General features: G+C 48.1%; 2 protein-coding genes across 19 annotated transcripts in view; one reads left to right on the top strand and one right to left on the bottom strand.

The window, feature by feature from the left end:
- Nucleotides 1-5,506: 5,506 nt before the first annotated feature.
- MSTO1 (misato mitochondrial distribution and morphology regulator 1) lies at nucleotides 5,507-9,760 on the top strand. Of its 3 annotated transcripts, none has more exons than XM_055584037.1 (14): nucleotides 5,507-5,653; nucleotides 5,763-5,898; nucleotides 6,401-6,470; nucleotides 6,565-6,640; nucleotides 6,913-6,967; nucleotides 7,054-7,192; nucleotides 7,378-7,495; nucleotides 7,606-7,740; nucleotides 7,849-8,001; nucleotides 8,291-8,422; nucleotides 8,495-8,679; nucleotides 8,912-9,016; nucleotides 9,104-9,216; nucleotides 9,490-9,760. In XM_055584037.1, the coding sequence occupies exons 1-14, from the start codon at nucleotides 5,570-5,572 to the stop codon at nucleotides 9,705-9,707; spliced, it is 1,719 nt and encodes a 572-aa protein (XP_055440012.1). In that variant the 5' UTR covers nucleotides 5,507-5,569; the 3' UTR covers nucleotides 9,708-9,760. The 3 variants fall into 3 exon arrangements, with proteins under 3 accessions (XP_055440012.1, XP_055440014.1, XP_055440013.1); XM_055584039.1 differs by having other exon boundaries at nucleotides 9,104-9,220; nucleotides 9,463-9,760; XM_055584038.1 differs by lacking the exons at nucleotides 5,507-5,653; nucleotides 5,763-5,898 and adding an exon at nucleotides 5,931-5,964.
- LOC129654638 (GON-4-like protein) overlaps nucleotides 9,758-13,624 on the bottom strand; it is a 90,826-nt gene continuing 86,959 nt past the window's right edge. For all 16 annotated transcript variants that reach the window (XM_055584021.1, XM_055584022.1, XM_055584020.1 and 13 more), the window contains 5 exons: nucleotides 12,903-13,016; nucleotides 12,147-12,357; nucleotides 11,036-11,663; nucleotides 10,844-10,946; nucleotides 9,758-10,268 (listed from right to left, as the gene is read on the bottom strand). In XM_055584021.1, the coding sequence (XP_055439996.1) occupies nucleotides 10,119-10,268; nucleotides 10,844-10,946; nucleotides 11,036-11,663; nucleotides 12,147-12,357; nucleotides 12,903-13,016 (1,206 nt within the window). In that variant the 3' untranslated portion in view covers nucleotides 9,758-10,118. The remainder of the gene's footprint in view (nucleotides 10,269-10,843; nucleotides 10,947-11,035; nucleotides 11,664-12,146; nucleotides 12,358-12,902; nucleotides 13,017-13,624) is intronic.

The following is a 13,624-nucleotide window of genomic DNA, read 5'->3' as shown; positions in this document are numbered from 1 at the left end:
TGGCACAGTCAGCAGCCACTGCCGACACCTAACCACACCGGGGGAGGGGTGTTGTGATGAAGTCAGCGGGGCCGCCAGAACATTGGCACTGCAGTCTAGCCTGACGATGGCAACTGGCCCCTAGAAGCTCCAGGGCTGTCACTCCCCTCCCCAAAAAGCAAGATGTCACCACACTTCCCCTTACCAGATGGTTACTGGACGGGACCTGAATGATTGCAAGCCTGATCCTTCACTGCACATGAGGCTGGGAAATGCTCTCATCTTTGGAAGGCGAGCTCATAATCAATACGCTTCACTCCCTTTAATGAATGTGGAATGGTATACTATCATTTATGTACAAAATCCTTATTGAAGAGTTACCTCATTACTTTTGCAATTTGTTAAATACGAATTCATCTTTTTCCAAATACTGTACCACCTACCCTATCCAATCCCCTTTGCTTCTTAAGATCCTTCAGACCTGATCCTCAGGACCCGAGTTTTACTGTCTCCATGCTAAGCCTGCTGCACAGCTGGCCTCTTGGGGCTGTTCTTCATCACGCAAGTGGACTGAATTAGAATCGAAAGAAAGAAGCAAAACTATCTTTACTTTCAGGTAACATACTCCTAGAACTAACATCTACTGGAACTAAAAACAAGTTCAGCAAAGTCACAATACCACAAGATTACAAAAACCAATTGTATTTCTCTATACTAGCAATGAAAAATCCAAGAATGAAATTAATAAAGTAATTCTATTCTAAAAATACAGGAAAATAAAGTACTTAGCAACCTGAACAAAAGAAGTGCAAGACATACACCAGAAACTACAAAATATTACTGAGGAAATTTTTAAAAATCTAAATTGATGAAAAGACAGTCCATGGTCATAGATTGCAAGTCTCTGTAGTGTGAAGATATTAATTCTCCCCCAAACTGAACCATAAATTCAATACAATCAATATTAAAATTTCAGTAGGCTTTTCTGCAAAAATTGACAACCAATCTAAAGTTGATATGGAAATAAAACCAAAATGATTTTTTAAATGACCAAGGCAGGAGGACTTTTCCTATTTTCAGAACGTAATATATAACATTATAAAGCAATTATCCTCCAGTTAAAAAAAAAAAAGCTACAGTAATTAAAGGACGTCCCTGGTGGTCCAGTAGTTAAGAATCTGCCTTCCAATGCAGAGGACACAAGTTTGATGCCTGGTTGAGGAACTAGGATCCCACATGCCATCCCAGGCTCACATGCAGCAGCTACTGAGAAGCAGCAGCTACCCATACACCGCAACGAGAGAGAAGCCCGCAAGCCGCAACCAACACCTGATGCAGCCAAATAAGTTTTTAAAAGGGGTATAGTAACTTAGGTGAAGTGACGCTAGCATCAGTTCAGTTCAGTCGCTCAGTCGTGTCCAACTCTTTGCGACCCCATGAACCACAGCACGCCAGGCCTCCCTGTCCATCACCAACTCCCAGAGTTCACTCAGACTCACATCCGTCAAGTCGGTGATGCCATCCAGCCAGCTCATCCTCTGTCATCCCCTTCTTCTCCTGCCCTCAATCCCTCCCAGCATCACAGTCTTTTCCAATGAGTCAACTCCTCCCATGAGGTGGCCAAAGTACTGGAGTTTCAGCTTTAGCATCATTCTTTCCAAATAACACCCAGGACCAATCTCCTTTAGAATGGACTGGTTGGATCTCCTTGCAGTCCAAGGGACTCTCAAGAGTCTTCTCCAACACCACAGTTCAAAAGCATCAAGTCTTTGGCGCTCAGCCTTCTTCACAGTCCAACTCTCACATCCATACATGACCACTGGAAAAACCATAGCCTTGAGTAGACGGACCTTTGTTGGCAAAGTAATGTCTCTGCTTTTGAATATGCTATCTAGGTTGGTCATAACTTTCCTTCCAAGGAGCAAGCATCTTTTGATTTCATAGCCGCAATCACCATCTGCAGTGATTCTGGAGCCCCAAAAAATAAAGTCAGCCACTGTTTCCACTGTTTCCCCATCTATTTGCCATGAAGTGGTGGGACCAGATGCCATGATTTTCATTTTCTGAATGTTGAGTTTTAAGCCAACTTTTTCACTCTTCTCTTTCACTTCATCAAGAGGCTCTTTAGTTCCTCTTCATTTTCTGCCGTAAGGGTGGTGTCATGTACATATATGAGGTTATTGATATTTCTCCCAGCAATCTTGATTTCAGCTTGTGCTTCTTCCAGCCCAGCGTTTCTCATGATGTATTCTGCATATAAGTTAAATAAGCAGGGTGACAATATACAGCCTTGACATACTCCTTTTCCTATTTGGAACCAGTCCGTTGTTCTATGTCCAGTTCTAACTGTTGCTTCCTGACCTGCATACAGGTCTCTCAAGAGGCAGGTCAGGTGGTCTGGTATTTCCATCTCTTTCAAAATTTTCCAGTTTATTGTGATCCACACAGTCAAAGGCAGTTGCTAAGCATAAAGGAAGACAATGGAACAAAATTGAGAGTCCAGAAACAAATCCTTATATTTATGATCAATTGATTTTCAACAAAGACATCAAGTCATAATTGGATATGTACATGCAAAAAAATGAATTTTGACTGTTACTTCACATCAGATATCCAAAATAGATTACAGACCTAATGTAAAAAGTAAAATATAAAACATTTAAAAGAAAACATGAAGAAATCTTTGTGACTTTGAATTAGGCATATATTTCTTTAGTATGAAGCTGTGATCTTTATAAAAATTAGGCAAATATTTCTTCCATAAGAGGATATGAGCTATACAAATCCAACTTGATAAATTGGATTTTATCAAGATTTTAAAATTTATTTTCACTGGGAAAATGAAAAGACAAGCCACAGATGGAGCCAATATCTGTAAATCCTATTTCTGATAAAGGACTTTACCCAGAATATATTCTGGGTAAATTCCCTCATTAATAAGAAGATAAATAATTTGAATAGAGATTTCTCTAATGAAGACATATCAGTAGCTGACAAGATAATGAAAAGATGCTCAACATGACTGGTGATTTTAGCAAATTAAAACCACAATAAAATACTACTTTACACCCACTAGAATGTCTACAAATTCAAAAAAATAACTAAGTGGTGGGAAGGATGTGAAGAAAAATGAACCCTTGATCGGAATTCGCTGACAGTCCAGTGGTTAGGACTCCATGTTCTCACTGCTGCAGGCCCAGGTTCAACTGGTCAGGGAGCTAAGATCCCACAAAGCACACCACACAGGAGGAAAAAAAAAAATCCTCTAACATTTCAAGTGCCAATATAAAATAGAAATATAACTTTGGAAAACACTTTGGCAGTTCCTAAAAATGTTAAGCATGAAGTTATCCCATGATCCAGCAATTTCACCCCTAAGTATCTACCCTAAAGAAATGAAAATATGTCCACACAAGAGTTGTGTTCCAGCAGCATGAGACTATTCATAGCAACATTATTCATAATAGCTAAAAAGTGAAAATAATCCAACTATCAACTTAAAAATGGATTACCAAAAATGAGCAAAATACTAACACATGCTACAACACAGGAACTCAAAAACCTTACGATGAGACTCCAAACACAAAAGACCACCTTTGTATAATTATATGAAATGTCCAGAAATGGCAAAGCTATAAAGGCAAAAGTAGACTAGTGGTTGCCTGGTGTTAGGGGTATGAACAGAGTTTACCTATAATCACACAGGAAAAATCTTTTGGGGATGATGTAAATGATTTAAAACTGAATTATGGTAATAACTGCACAACTCTATCTACATAATCAAACACTTAAAACGGATATAAATGACACCTCAAATCATTTAATGTATATAAATAACACCTCAATAAGGGTTAAAAAAACAAACTGCAGACATCTTCCTTCCCTATACTGTTCACTAGGTTCATACCTTCCTCACGGTCTGAGACTCCCAGCCTCCTCTGGTTCCCTGAGATGTTTCCACACAGGCATTTCCCTGACAAAGCACATATATGTATACTCCCATCTTGGTGTTTGCTTCTGGCCTATACTGTCTTCAAAATACAAAATAAAGTTACAAGTGAAAAAAAAATTATACCATGTAAACACTAATCGAAAAAAGCTGGTTCATCTATATTACTATCAAAACAGGTATTAACGTAAAACAGCATTATTTGAGAAAAAGAGGGATAGTTTGTAATGGTGGAAGTTTCAATCCATCAGGAAATGTAAAGTAGTATGTATTAATAACATAGCCTAAGAAAACAAAAACTGACATACTGGGAGAGTTAATATAATTCGGTGGGAGAAGATCGTTTCAACACATATAGCTGACAAAGGTCTTGTATTCAGAATCAAATACTTACCCTACAAACAGATGAGACAATCCAAAAGAAACATGAGCAAGTGACTTGAACATGCTCTACACCTCACAAAAGTGACTATTCTAAAGGTGATGAACATACAAAAAAATGCTCTCAATCTCACCGATAATCAAGAAAATAAAATCAATGATAATGACAAAATTTTTTTAATGTTGGCAAGGTTATGGAGCATCACCTGAAAACTCTCTATACTGCTGGTGAAACTGTAAATTGGTAAATTTAGAGACGTTTATTTACCATATCCAAACATATCCATCCTCATGACCCAACAAGTACACTCCTAGGTGTATACGCAACAGAAATGTGTGCATGTCCGCATGCACAAGAATGTTAACCGTTGCAGCTAATAGTCCCAAATTGGAAACAACTTCAAAGTCTATTATCCGCAGTGAATCATTTGAGGTATAATCATAAGGTGGAATTCTGAAGCAATGAAAATGAACTACTCTAAGTATATGTAAGAACAGGGAAGAATTTAACAATACTGAACAAAAGGCAGAAGCAAAAGAATACGTACTTACATAACTTACTTAACATACTTACATATGACTTACATAACAGACAGAGCGAGCGAGTCAGTCCGCAGGGTCACATCAGGAAGGCTATGACTTTTGGACAGAAGAAGAAAACGCATGTGAGGCTTTAAGTAAGCGTCTGTTTCCTGTGCTGTGCTCTGTCATGCCCCACTCTTTGCGACCCTTTGCACTGTAACCCGCCAGGATCCTCTCTTCATGGGGTTTCCCAGGGGAAATACTGGAGTGCGTTACCATTTCGTCCTCCAGGAGTCTATTTTCTGGCAAGGTTTTATTTTTTGCCTGAGGCGCTATTAGCCAGCATTATTTCTCTGAAAGAAGAAACAACAGCTGCAAGAGCCGCAAGGAGCATGTATGAGAACCTTCAGTGAGCAACGCCAGGGAGCCCACATGAGACGCAGACCCAAAAACGCTTCAGCGTGGCGCTTGAGCACGCGTGCCTACAACTTCCGGCAAACGCCGCGGGGCCCCGCCCCTGGGCGACAACTGGTAAGCAGGACTGGTCCACGCTAGGAAGAGGCGGGGTATACTAAGCGGGGTCTTTAAAGCCAACGAATCTTTTATCCTATGGGAAAGGATGTGTTTATGGACCAATAGGACGCCGGGGATGAGGCCCCACCCACATCCCGCTGAGCCAATCCGCACGGAGCAACGGTGGGCAGGGAGCTGCGGCTTTACTCCGCGGAGCCGCGCGGCATGGCGGGCGGGGCTCGGGAGGTGCTCACTTTGCAGTTGGGACATTTTGCGGGTTTCGTGGGAGCGCACTGGTGGAACCAGCAGGTAAGGTCTTTTGGCCGTCTCTGCTGAGTTTTCCGGGTCTCCAGAAGTCTTTGCTTCTGGCCTGTTCCTCTCGCCGCCCGAGTCCAGTCCTTCCTCTGTGCCTCCCCAGGATGCTGCGTTGTGCAGGCCGACCGATGCCAAAGAGCCGCCGGGAGAGCTGTGCCCCGACGTCCTGTACCGGACCGGCCGGACATTACATGGCCAAGAGACCTACACGCCGAGACTCATCCTCATGGATCTGAAGGGTTAGGTGGTGGCCCGGGTCAGCCAGTTACCAGTGTTCCCCTTCGCGTGTGGAGTTTCTAGCAGCGGTTCGCGTCAAGATCCTTGACTCCTACTATACTAGCCTGTGGGACTAGAGATGAGGAGCCATAGGGAGAGCTAACCACAGTATGCCGACACCCGAGGGGACGCAAGAAAAGAAAACTATTCCGTTCAAGTGCTGTCTCTAGAATGGGCTGCTTGTCCCTGGACAGTGTGATGCTCAGCGCTGTGGCGCTCCCCTAGAACCGCTGGTTGTGGTCTTTGCCCAGGTTCCACAGCTAATGACTAAGCTGGGAAAAGAAGGATAGAATCCAGATTTTCCTATGCAAGGGTTTTTTCTAGCCCATGTGTATTACAAGAAGGCCTGGAAAGGCCAAGTGCTGGAGTGAGGGTGTCAGCAGGTTATCAGGTGATGGGAGGAAGGTTAGCTGCAGGACGGGAGGGGCTGGGATTTACCTAACATTGCCTATTATTTCTGTACAGGTAGTCTGAGCTCTCTAAAGCAAGAAGGTGGACTCTACAGGGACAAACAGCTAGATGCTGCAATAGCATGGTATTTGTGATTTTGGAGAGGAGTTGGGAAGGAGCGCAGGAAGCTGGAGAACTCAAAGAAGCTGACACTAGGATCAATTTCCACTTTCTTTCAGGCAAGGGAAGCTCACCACACACAAAGAGGAACTCTATCCCAAGAACCCTTATCTCCAGGACCTTCTGAGTGCAGAGGTGAGGGCCTCTGTCCTGAACTTGTAAGCCCAGTGCTACAACCAGAGTGCCTCCATTGGGGCAGAGAAAAAGAGCATTTTGGTCACCTTCAGTGCCCTAGAATGGTATTTTAAGAAAAAGCACTTTTTTCCTCCTAAAGGACTGTGACTACTATGAGAACAGGAAGGAGGTTACAGGATGTGGCCAGCAAAAAAAAAGGGGGTGGGGGGAATAAATCAGTGTTTGCCTCTAGACTGCCTGGACCTAAATGTAGATTTTTTTATCCCTTCCAGGGAGTGCTGAGTAGCGATGGTACCTGGAGGGTCAAATCCATTCCCAATGGCAAAGGTGAGACTTCTCCAGGGACTGCAGAATGGGGAACTGGGCAGTGCAGGAACACAGAGAAAGGCACATTGCCTCTGCTTTTTCTTCAGGTCTCCCACCATTCACCAATGCTGTAACTCCAAAACCAGTTATGCCCACAGAGGGCAGTATCAGAGTCTGGTCAGACTTCCTCAGAGTCCATCTCCACCCCCGGAGCATCTGTATGATTCACAAGTACAACCATGATGGGTATGAGGCATGGTGGTGGCGGGGTGGGGAGCTAGAGGCTCTAAGGCAAGAATGTGGGTCCCCACCAGTGTTGGATGAGGTTCTTGAGGCCATCTTCCTTGCCCTCCTCCAAAACAAGAGATCTTAGGCAGAAATACGGAAGTTGGGGAGTCCTGTAAGTCCCAGACTGTGGTTTTGTGCGGCAGGGAGGCAGGCCGCCTGGAGGCTTTCGGCCAAGGGGAGAGCATCCTGAAGGAACCCAAGTACCTGGAAGAGCTGGAGGACAGGCTGCATTTCTACGTGGAGGAGTGTGATTACCTGCAGGTAGCTGAGGGCACGGCGGGCAGTGGGGTAGAAACATCCCTCATCCACGGTGGGCAGTGGGGTAGAAACGTCCCTCATCCTGCCCACTTTCACTTTCCACCCCTCTCCAGGGCTTCCAGATTCTGTGTGACCTGCATGATGGCTTCTCTGGGCTGGGCGCCAAGGCTGCAGAGTTGCTACAAGACGAGTATTCAGGGCGGGGAATAATCACCTGGGGCCTGCTCCCTGGTCCGTACCGCCTTGGGGTGAGTAGTTCTTCTGGGGTGTGAGGGGAAGAGCCCCAGGGAGAAATGAAGGAATGCAGCCCAGCGAGAACATTGGTTAAAACAAACTGCTGTCATTTCTTTCACCAGGAGCTGCAGAAAAACATCTACCGTCTGTTAAACACAGCTTTCGGTCTGGTGCACCTGTCTGCTCACAGCTCTCTGGTCTGCCCCTTATCCTTGGGTGGGAGCCTGGGGCTGCGACCCGAGCCGCCCGTCAGCTTCCCTCTCCTGCAGTATGATGTAAGACTCGATGCTCTTGTTCTGACTTACAGCTAATGAGGGCACCACACGCACACACACGCTCCCAAATCAGCCTTTACCCGCTGCTGGATCTATTTTGAAGCCTCATCTTGAACTCGGCCCCGATGTGGCCTCTTAGATGACACTGTCCTATGCTTGTCCAGCCCGGGGCCAAACACACGCCTGCTCTGTTCCAAGGCACACAGACCTCTGCCGTTACTACTCTGCCGACACAGCCTCCCTTCTGCACCCAAAAGGCCAAGTGCTTTTCTTCATACCCTCTTTACAGGCCGCTCTGCCCTTCCACTGTGGTGCCATCCTGGCTACAGCCCTGGACACAGTCACTGTTCCTTATCGCCTACGCTCCTCACCAGTTTCCATGGTTCATCTGGCTGATATGCTGAACTTCTCTGGGAAAAAGGTATGAAGCTTTGTGAAGAGCTGGGTCAGGGCTGAGTAAGGCTCTATAACTTGACTTCTTCCTTGCCTTTAGGTGGTGACAGCAGGAGCAACTATCCCCTTCCCCTTAGTTCCAAGCCAGTCCCTCCCTGATACCCTGATGCAGCTTGGAGAGGCCACCCCATGGACCCCTCTGTCTGCATGTGGGGACCCTCCTGGAACATGCTGCTTTGCCCAGTCGGTGGTGCTGAGGGGTCTGGACAGAGCACACCACACCAGGTAAGGAGTGGTGGTCCTCAGGAGCCCTTGTCAGACTTCTGTCCCACACCCTTTTCTCCCTGATACCTCCAGGACAGCCTAATGGCACTACCCTGCTCACCTCCCCTCTGCCCCACTTATCAGCAAAACAGACTCTGAGCATCCTGATCAAGCTGACGGCCTGAGAACGTAAGTCCTAGTTTCTCATTCACGCTGCCACGGATTAAAGGTGGTTTTGGCTTTGTTCTGGCAGTCAGCTCGCCCCCGGGACACCTCTGCCCTCCCCGCTCCATGCGTGCGCGACTGGGGAAGAAGTCTTGGCCCAGTATTTGCAGCAGCAGCAGCCTAGAGTCAGGAGGTCAGTAGAATGCTCTCTTCTCTCCTCGCAGACCTCAGACCTCCCCTGACTTTCTCTCACTCGGCTACTGTTCTCTCGCCCCCACAGCTCTTCTCATCTGCTGCTGACTCCCTGCAAGGTAGTCCCTCCTTACCCCTCCCTCTTCTCCTCAAGCCTCAGCCAGCATGGTTCGGTTCTGGATGGTTTCCCAACAGGGACAGGTATGTAGCAAGTGAAGAAAACCCAGAGGTTTTCAAGCATGAGAGACTTTTCCAGTTCCCTTCATGGATGAAGGTCCTGGGGAGGGGCCCAGGTTATACTCCTTTATTCACTCTGTGGTTCCTGGGAGAAGTGTTCTTGCCCTGGTTGCTGGTACACAAAGGGGACAGGACACTGTGTAGTTTACTGTACAGTCAAGTCTGCCAGAGGCCCAGACTTCCCCGTGCGAGCGACAGAGCCCCAGGAAGAACAGCTCCCATCCTCTCTCTCCGCAGCGGTGGAGAGCATCCCAGTGCTCGGGGCCCTCTGCTCCTCTTCCTCCTTGAACCGGGCCCTGGGGGATTTGGCCAAAGATCTCTCCAAACTCGACCTGCGGCGCTGGGCCAGCTTCATGGACGCTGGGGTGGAACAGGATGACCTAGAAGAGACGCTGCAGGACCTGCGCAGCCTGGCCCAGTGCTACGAGAGCGGCGACGACAGACTCGTGGACTAAAGCACCAAGAAAAGGAAAGGACTAGTTTACAATAAAAACTGCTGGGTGCAGGAGCTCAGTGTCTTGGGACTGGCTACACCAACACACACATTTATTACATTTAGAAACACTGTGATCAGACCACACAACAATAAATATGTACCATCAGACAGAAAAACACACACACAGAAAGGAGCTGCGCCCACTCCCTCAGCACTCTTCACAGCTGTCTCTAAGGTCCTCATAAAAGACGCACAGGGCGGCAGGACCGTGTGACCCCAGCCTGCCTGTCACTGCACCTGGCCCCCGCTCCTCCGGCTCTGCGCACTCAGCTCAAGAGCTGCAGGAGCGAAGCGAAGCGCCCCACCCTCCCCCTGCCCACCAGGGGGCCCGGCGGGCTCCATCCTCGGATGGCCCCTCACACGCCGGGTCTCACTCGTCCAGCTCTTCCTCAGACAGCAGGTCCCCGTGGTCAGACAGCTGGTCTGTGTTGCTGGTACTGGTCGCGTCGTCCTCGTCCTCAGAGCTGGCCTCACAGGCTGTGTGGAAGAGCTGCATGAGTTCTCGGAAACGGTGGGAAACCTAGGAGGAGAGTGAGGGCCTTGACGACACCCTTCTTAAGTTAGTGACACGTTAACATTTACCACCCGCCCGCCAATGCAGGAGACACAGGTTTGATCCCTGGGCCAGGAAGATCCCTGGAGAAGGGGATGGCAGCCCACTCATTGCCTGCAGAATCGCACAGACAGAGGAGCCTGGGAGGCTACAGTCCATGGGGTCGTGAAGTGTCGGCTGAAGCGACTTGGCATGCACTCACTCAAGCAAGCTATATGATACACCAACATGAACCATCTAGTCTGTGGAACACCAGCTGTGAGGGTTGAGTCCTCCTTACAGATAAGGAAACTCGGGTCAAGAGGCTAAACACTGCCCGAAGTCACATTCCTTCTAAGAACTAAAATGCAATCTGGGGCTTCTCCCTCAAAATTGCACTTTCTCTTCTAGAAGCCACTACTATCCGTGCTGACAGGTCCAGGTCTTACTCAGGGCAGAACTTTACAATCCCCCATCATCTTAGCTGGCCAAGCCGCCCTCTTGCCAAACCCTTCCTTGGTTCCTCTAGGGCTTGAAGCTCTAGCAGGGCCCACCCTGCTTACCTCAGCAGGGGTCTTATTTCCCAGCTGCTGGGAGATGACACTGAAAGTCTGCGGCTGCGCTCCCTGCTCCTGGCACATGGTCAGGATCACGCGGTCGGCTTCCCTGGAACCACACACGGCGATCAGTCTCAGTCAGGAAGCTGGCGTGCCCCATGCGCTTTCCAAACGCACACGTCCCCCGTGCGTACCTACCTCGTCCACAGCACCACCTTTTCCCCAGTGGAGCTGACCTTGCTGTTGTTGGCACAGACTGTAGCTTCTGTAGCCTTCGCCTGCAGCTCCCCCGCTGGGCCCTTGCTCTGTAGTCCACTGTCTTTAGCCAAACCTCCTCTAGGGGCTTTAGGAGAAGTCTCTGCGGTGTCAATTCCTGCTGAAGAAACTCCACGGAGAGGGGACACCCTGTCTGCTGTGGTCACCCCAGCTCGGCCGGAAGGCAGCCAGCTCTCCTGTGTGTCTGCTTTCCCAGGCACCTGTCTTCTCCCGAAGTCTCCAGTCGAGGAAACAGGACTCAGGAAGGAGGCAGGGGGTTCGACAGTTCCAGGCAATTTCTCAGTTTCGGAAGCATCCCAGGGCATGGATGGTTCCAACTCAGCCCCTGGCTTATGGCCCTCCCCCTCATGCTGAGGTCTGGGGGATGCCCTGAGGCCAGAGAGAACTGCAGGCCCAGCCTGGTTACTCCTGACAGCGCACAGCACAGTTCCAGCTGTGGAGGGAAGCTGAGGAGTCTCTGGTGAGCAGGGTGGTGGCGGGCCATCAAGGAGGAGCTGGTCTGTAAAAGTCACTTCTTGAGGGGACAGCAAAGTGCTCCCTGCTGCCAATCCTGTTTAGGAGGAAAATAAGGACCTAAGGGTCACACTGCATCTAAGGACTACAAATTGCCATGGGGTCACTCTGGCAAACTATTGTGCTAAAGTTCTGATGTACAAGAGTGACGCGAGGGCAGGGGCTAGAGTTGTTTATATAAAGTCCGTTGCCAAAGCTGAGAGTAGCTGAGTCTTTAGAATACAGATCATAGAGGATCTGCAGAGAAGGAGAAGGGGTTCAGGAATGGGAACACAAGAAGAAAATGCTGGATCATGTGGATGTTAAGCACTCTTAATCCTACAAGAGGATTGAGGCCACAGGAGAGAAAATTAAGGCTAGACAGGAGAAGAGTTTCCTACTGGTTTATTAGTAAAAGAGGTGGTAGTCTATCCCTGAAAAGACCAGTATTTTCCAGGCTCAAAGACGTCCCTGCGTGAAGTATGTGAGAATGGGACAGAAAGAAAGGGAGAAAGGCTGGGCTGGCAGTCGGATCACTCACCTGCAACAGGCATCTCTCCCTTCCTGGTACTCCTGCCAGTCCTGCTCTGGGCTGCCTCAACGCTTTCTCGCTCCTCTGGGGCTTCCTCCTCCATCACGTCCTTGCCCTGCCCAGCTTCCTTAGCACCAGGCATAAGACTGGCCTCTCGGTGGGGGCTGCTGCCCACCAACTCATGGGGCTCCTTGCTCTTGTAGGATTTGCTGTCACAGACCTGCAGGGATGGCCTTCTGGGTCAAGGGTCTCCTGACCTCACTTGTCTTGGGGGCTGACCATAGGAAGAAGCCCTGCCGTGATGGCTCAGCAAGTCAAGCAACATGCATGGCTGCTCCAAGGATTTTCAAGGGCCCAGACCAGAGTGCTGCATTCTACCCCTCCTCCTCCAACCAAGGACTGTATTTTTGCTGGCAACCAAGCCTAGAGAACCAGCATTACCCTTCGGCTGTTTTCCCCATACACGTTTGTTTCATTAAAAAAAAAATCTTAGAGGGAAATATATGAACTGGTTGGTATTTTTCCCTATTTCAAAACTTTACCTAAAAGATTCCTTTTAAAAAGTAAAATCTGTTATTTATATTTTTGAAGGTTCTATTTGCATACACACACTAATGAGTATGTATACAGCATATTATTTATTCATGTGTGATCTTTCTAGGAATTCACTAACACGCAGATCTGGGGTACAATACCACACACAGCAGAGTACCTGGGGCCTGCCCCAGCAGCTCTAATGCCCCTGGGCACCAGTCCTCTCCTCACCTTGCTGCTGCAGTGGCTACAACTTCTCCTTTTGCTCTTCTTCATCTTGGAGTCAGGACCTCCCTCATGGCAGGAGCAGGCGCAGTCCTTGGCCGCATCTGGCCACTCGGCCTCCTAGGAGACATCTGGGCTTGGTTAGCTAGCAAACATTTTTGGCACCAAGAGGGAGCCGAGTTGTGAGCCATCCGAACAAGCCCGCCCCCGGACCCCTCCCCTGCTTCCTTTCTCGTTTATTATATGCCATTTCTTCACACTGCCTGGGGAGATGAATGGCCAAACTCAATTAAAGCCTACTGTGCATCCCTGAAACAATCCTTATATGAGCCATAGGCTGACGGATCCCAATTGCCCAGATGCTGCAGGAAATATTTAAGTGGAATACAATCTGAGGCAAAGTCACTGGAGAGCTCCGTCATGAGATGTGATCTACTCACTCGTCTGCCTTTGTTTCTGTCTCCCTGTGCCTGGAGCTCTCCCCTCTCTTCCAATCCCCTTGAGAGAGGGCTTTGTACATATGGAAGGCTCACTCAATGATACTCTCTGTTCAATAAACCCAAGACAGAAGTACCGTTATTATCCCCATTAACAATGAAGAAACGGAAACAAAGATTAAATAAATTGCCCAAGGTCATTCAGGTACTAAGAAGTGGTTTTCCCCAAGAAAGAGTACAAGATGTGTAGTAAAGGGACAGGGACCAAAAAAAAACTACTTCCTGAAGGGA

This window comes from Bubalus kerabau, chromosome 6, assembly GCF_029407905.1.
Source record: "Bubalus kerabau isolate K-KA32 ecotype Philippines breed swamp buffalo chromosome 6, PCC_UOA_SB_1v2, whole genome shotgun sequence".
Taxonomy (NCBI): Eukaryota; Metazoa; Chordata; class Mammalia; order Artiodactyla; family Bovidae; genus Bubalus; species Bubalus kerabau.
Note: the sequence above shows the minus strand (reverse complement) of the source record. Positions and strands in the feature narration are given on the sequence as shown.

Excerpts from the sequence above, each read along its gene's own strand:
- MSTO1 (XM_055584037.1), top strand. The coding sequence starts at position 5,570 with ATGGCGGGCGGGGCTCGGGAGGTGCTCACTTTGCAGTTGGGACATTTT. Across the intron at positions 5,899-6,400 it reads CATCCTCATGGATCTGAAGG|GTAGTCTGAGCTCTCTAAAG; the intron begins GTTAGGTGGTGG and ends ATTTCTGTACAG. Across the intron at positions 6,968-7,053 it reads ATCCATTCCCAATGGCAAAG|GTCTCCCACCATTCACCAAT; the intron begins GTGAGACTTCTC and ends CTTTTTCTTCAG.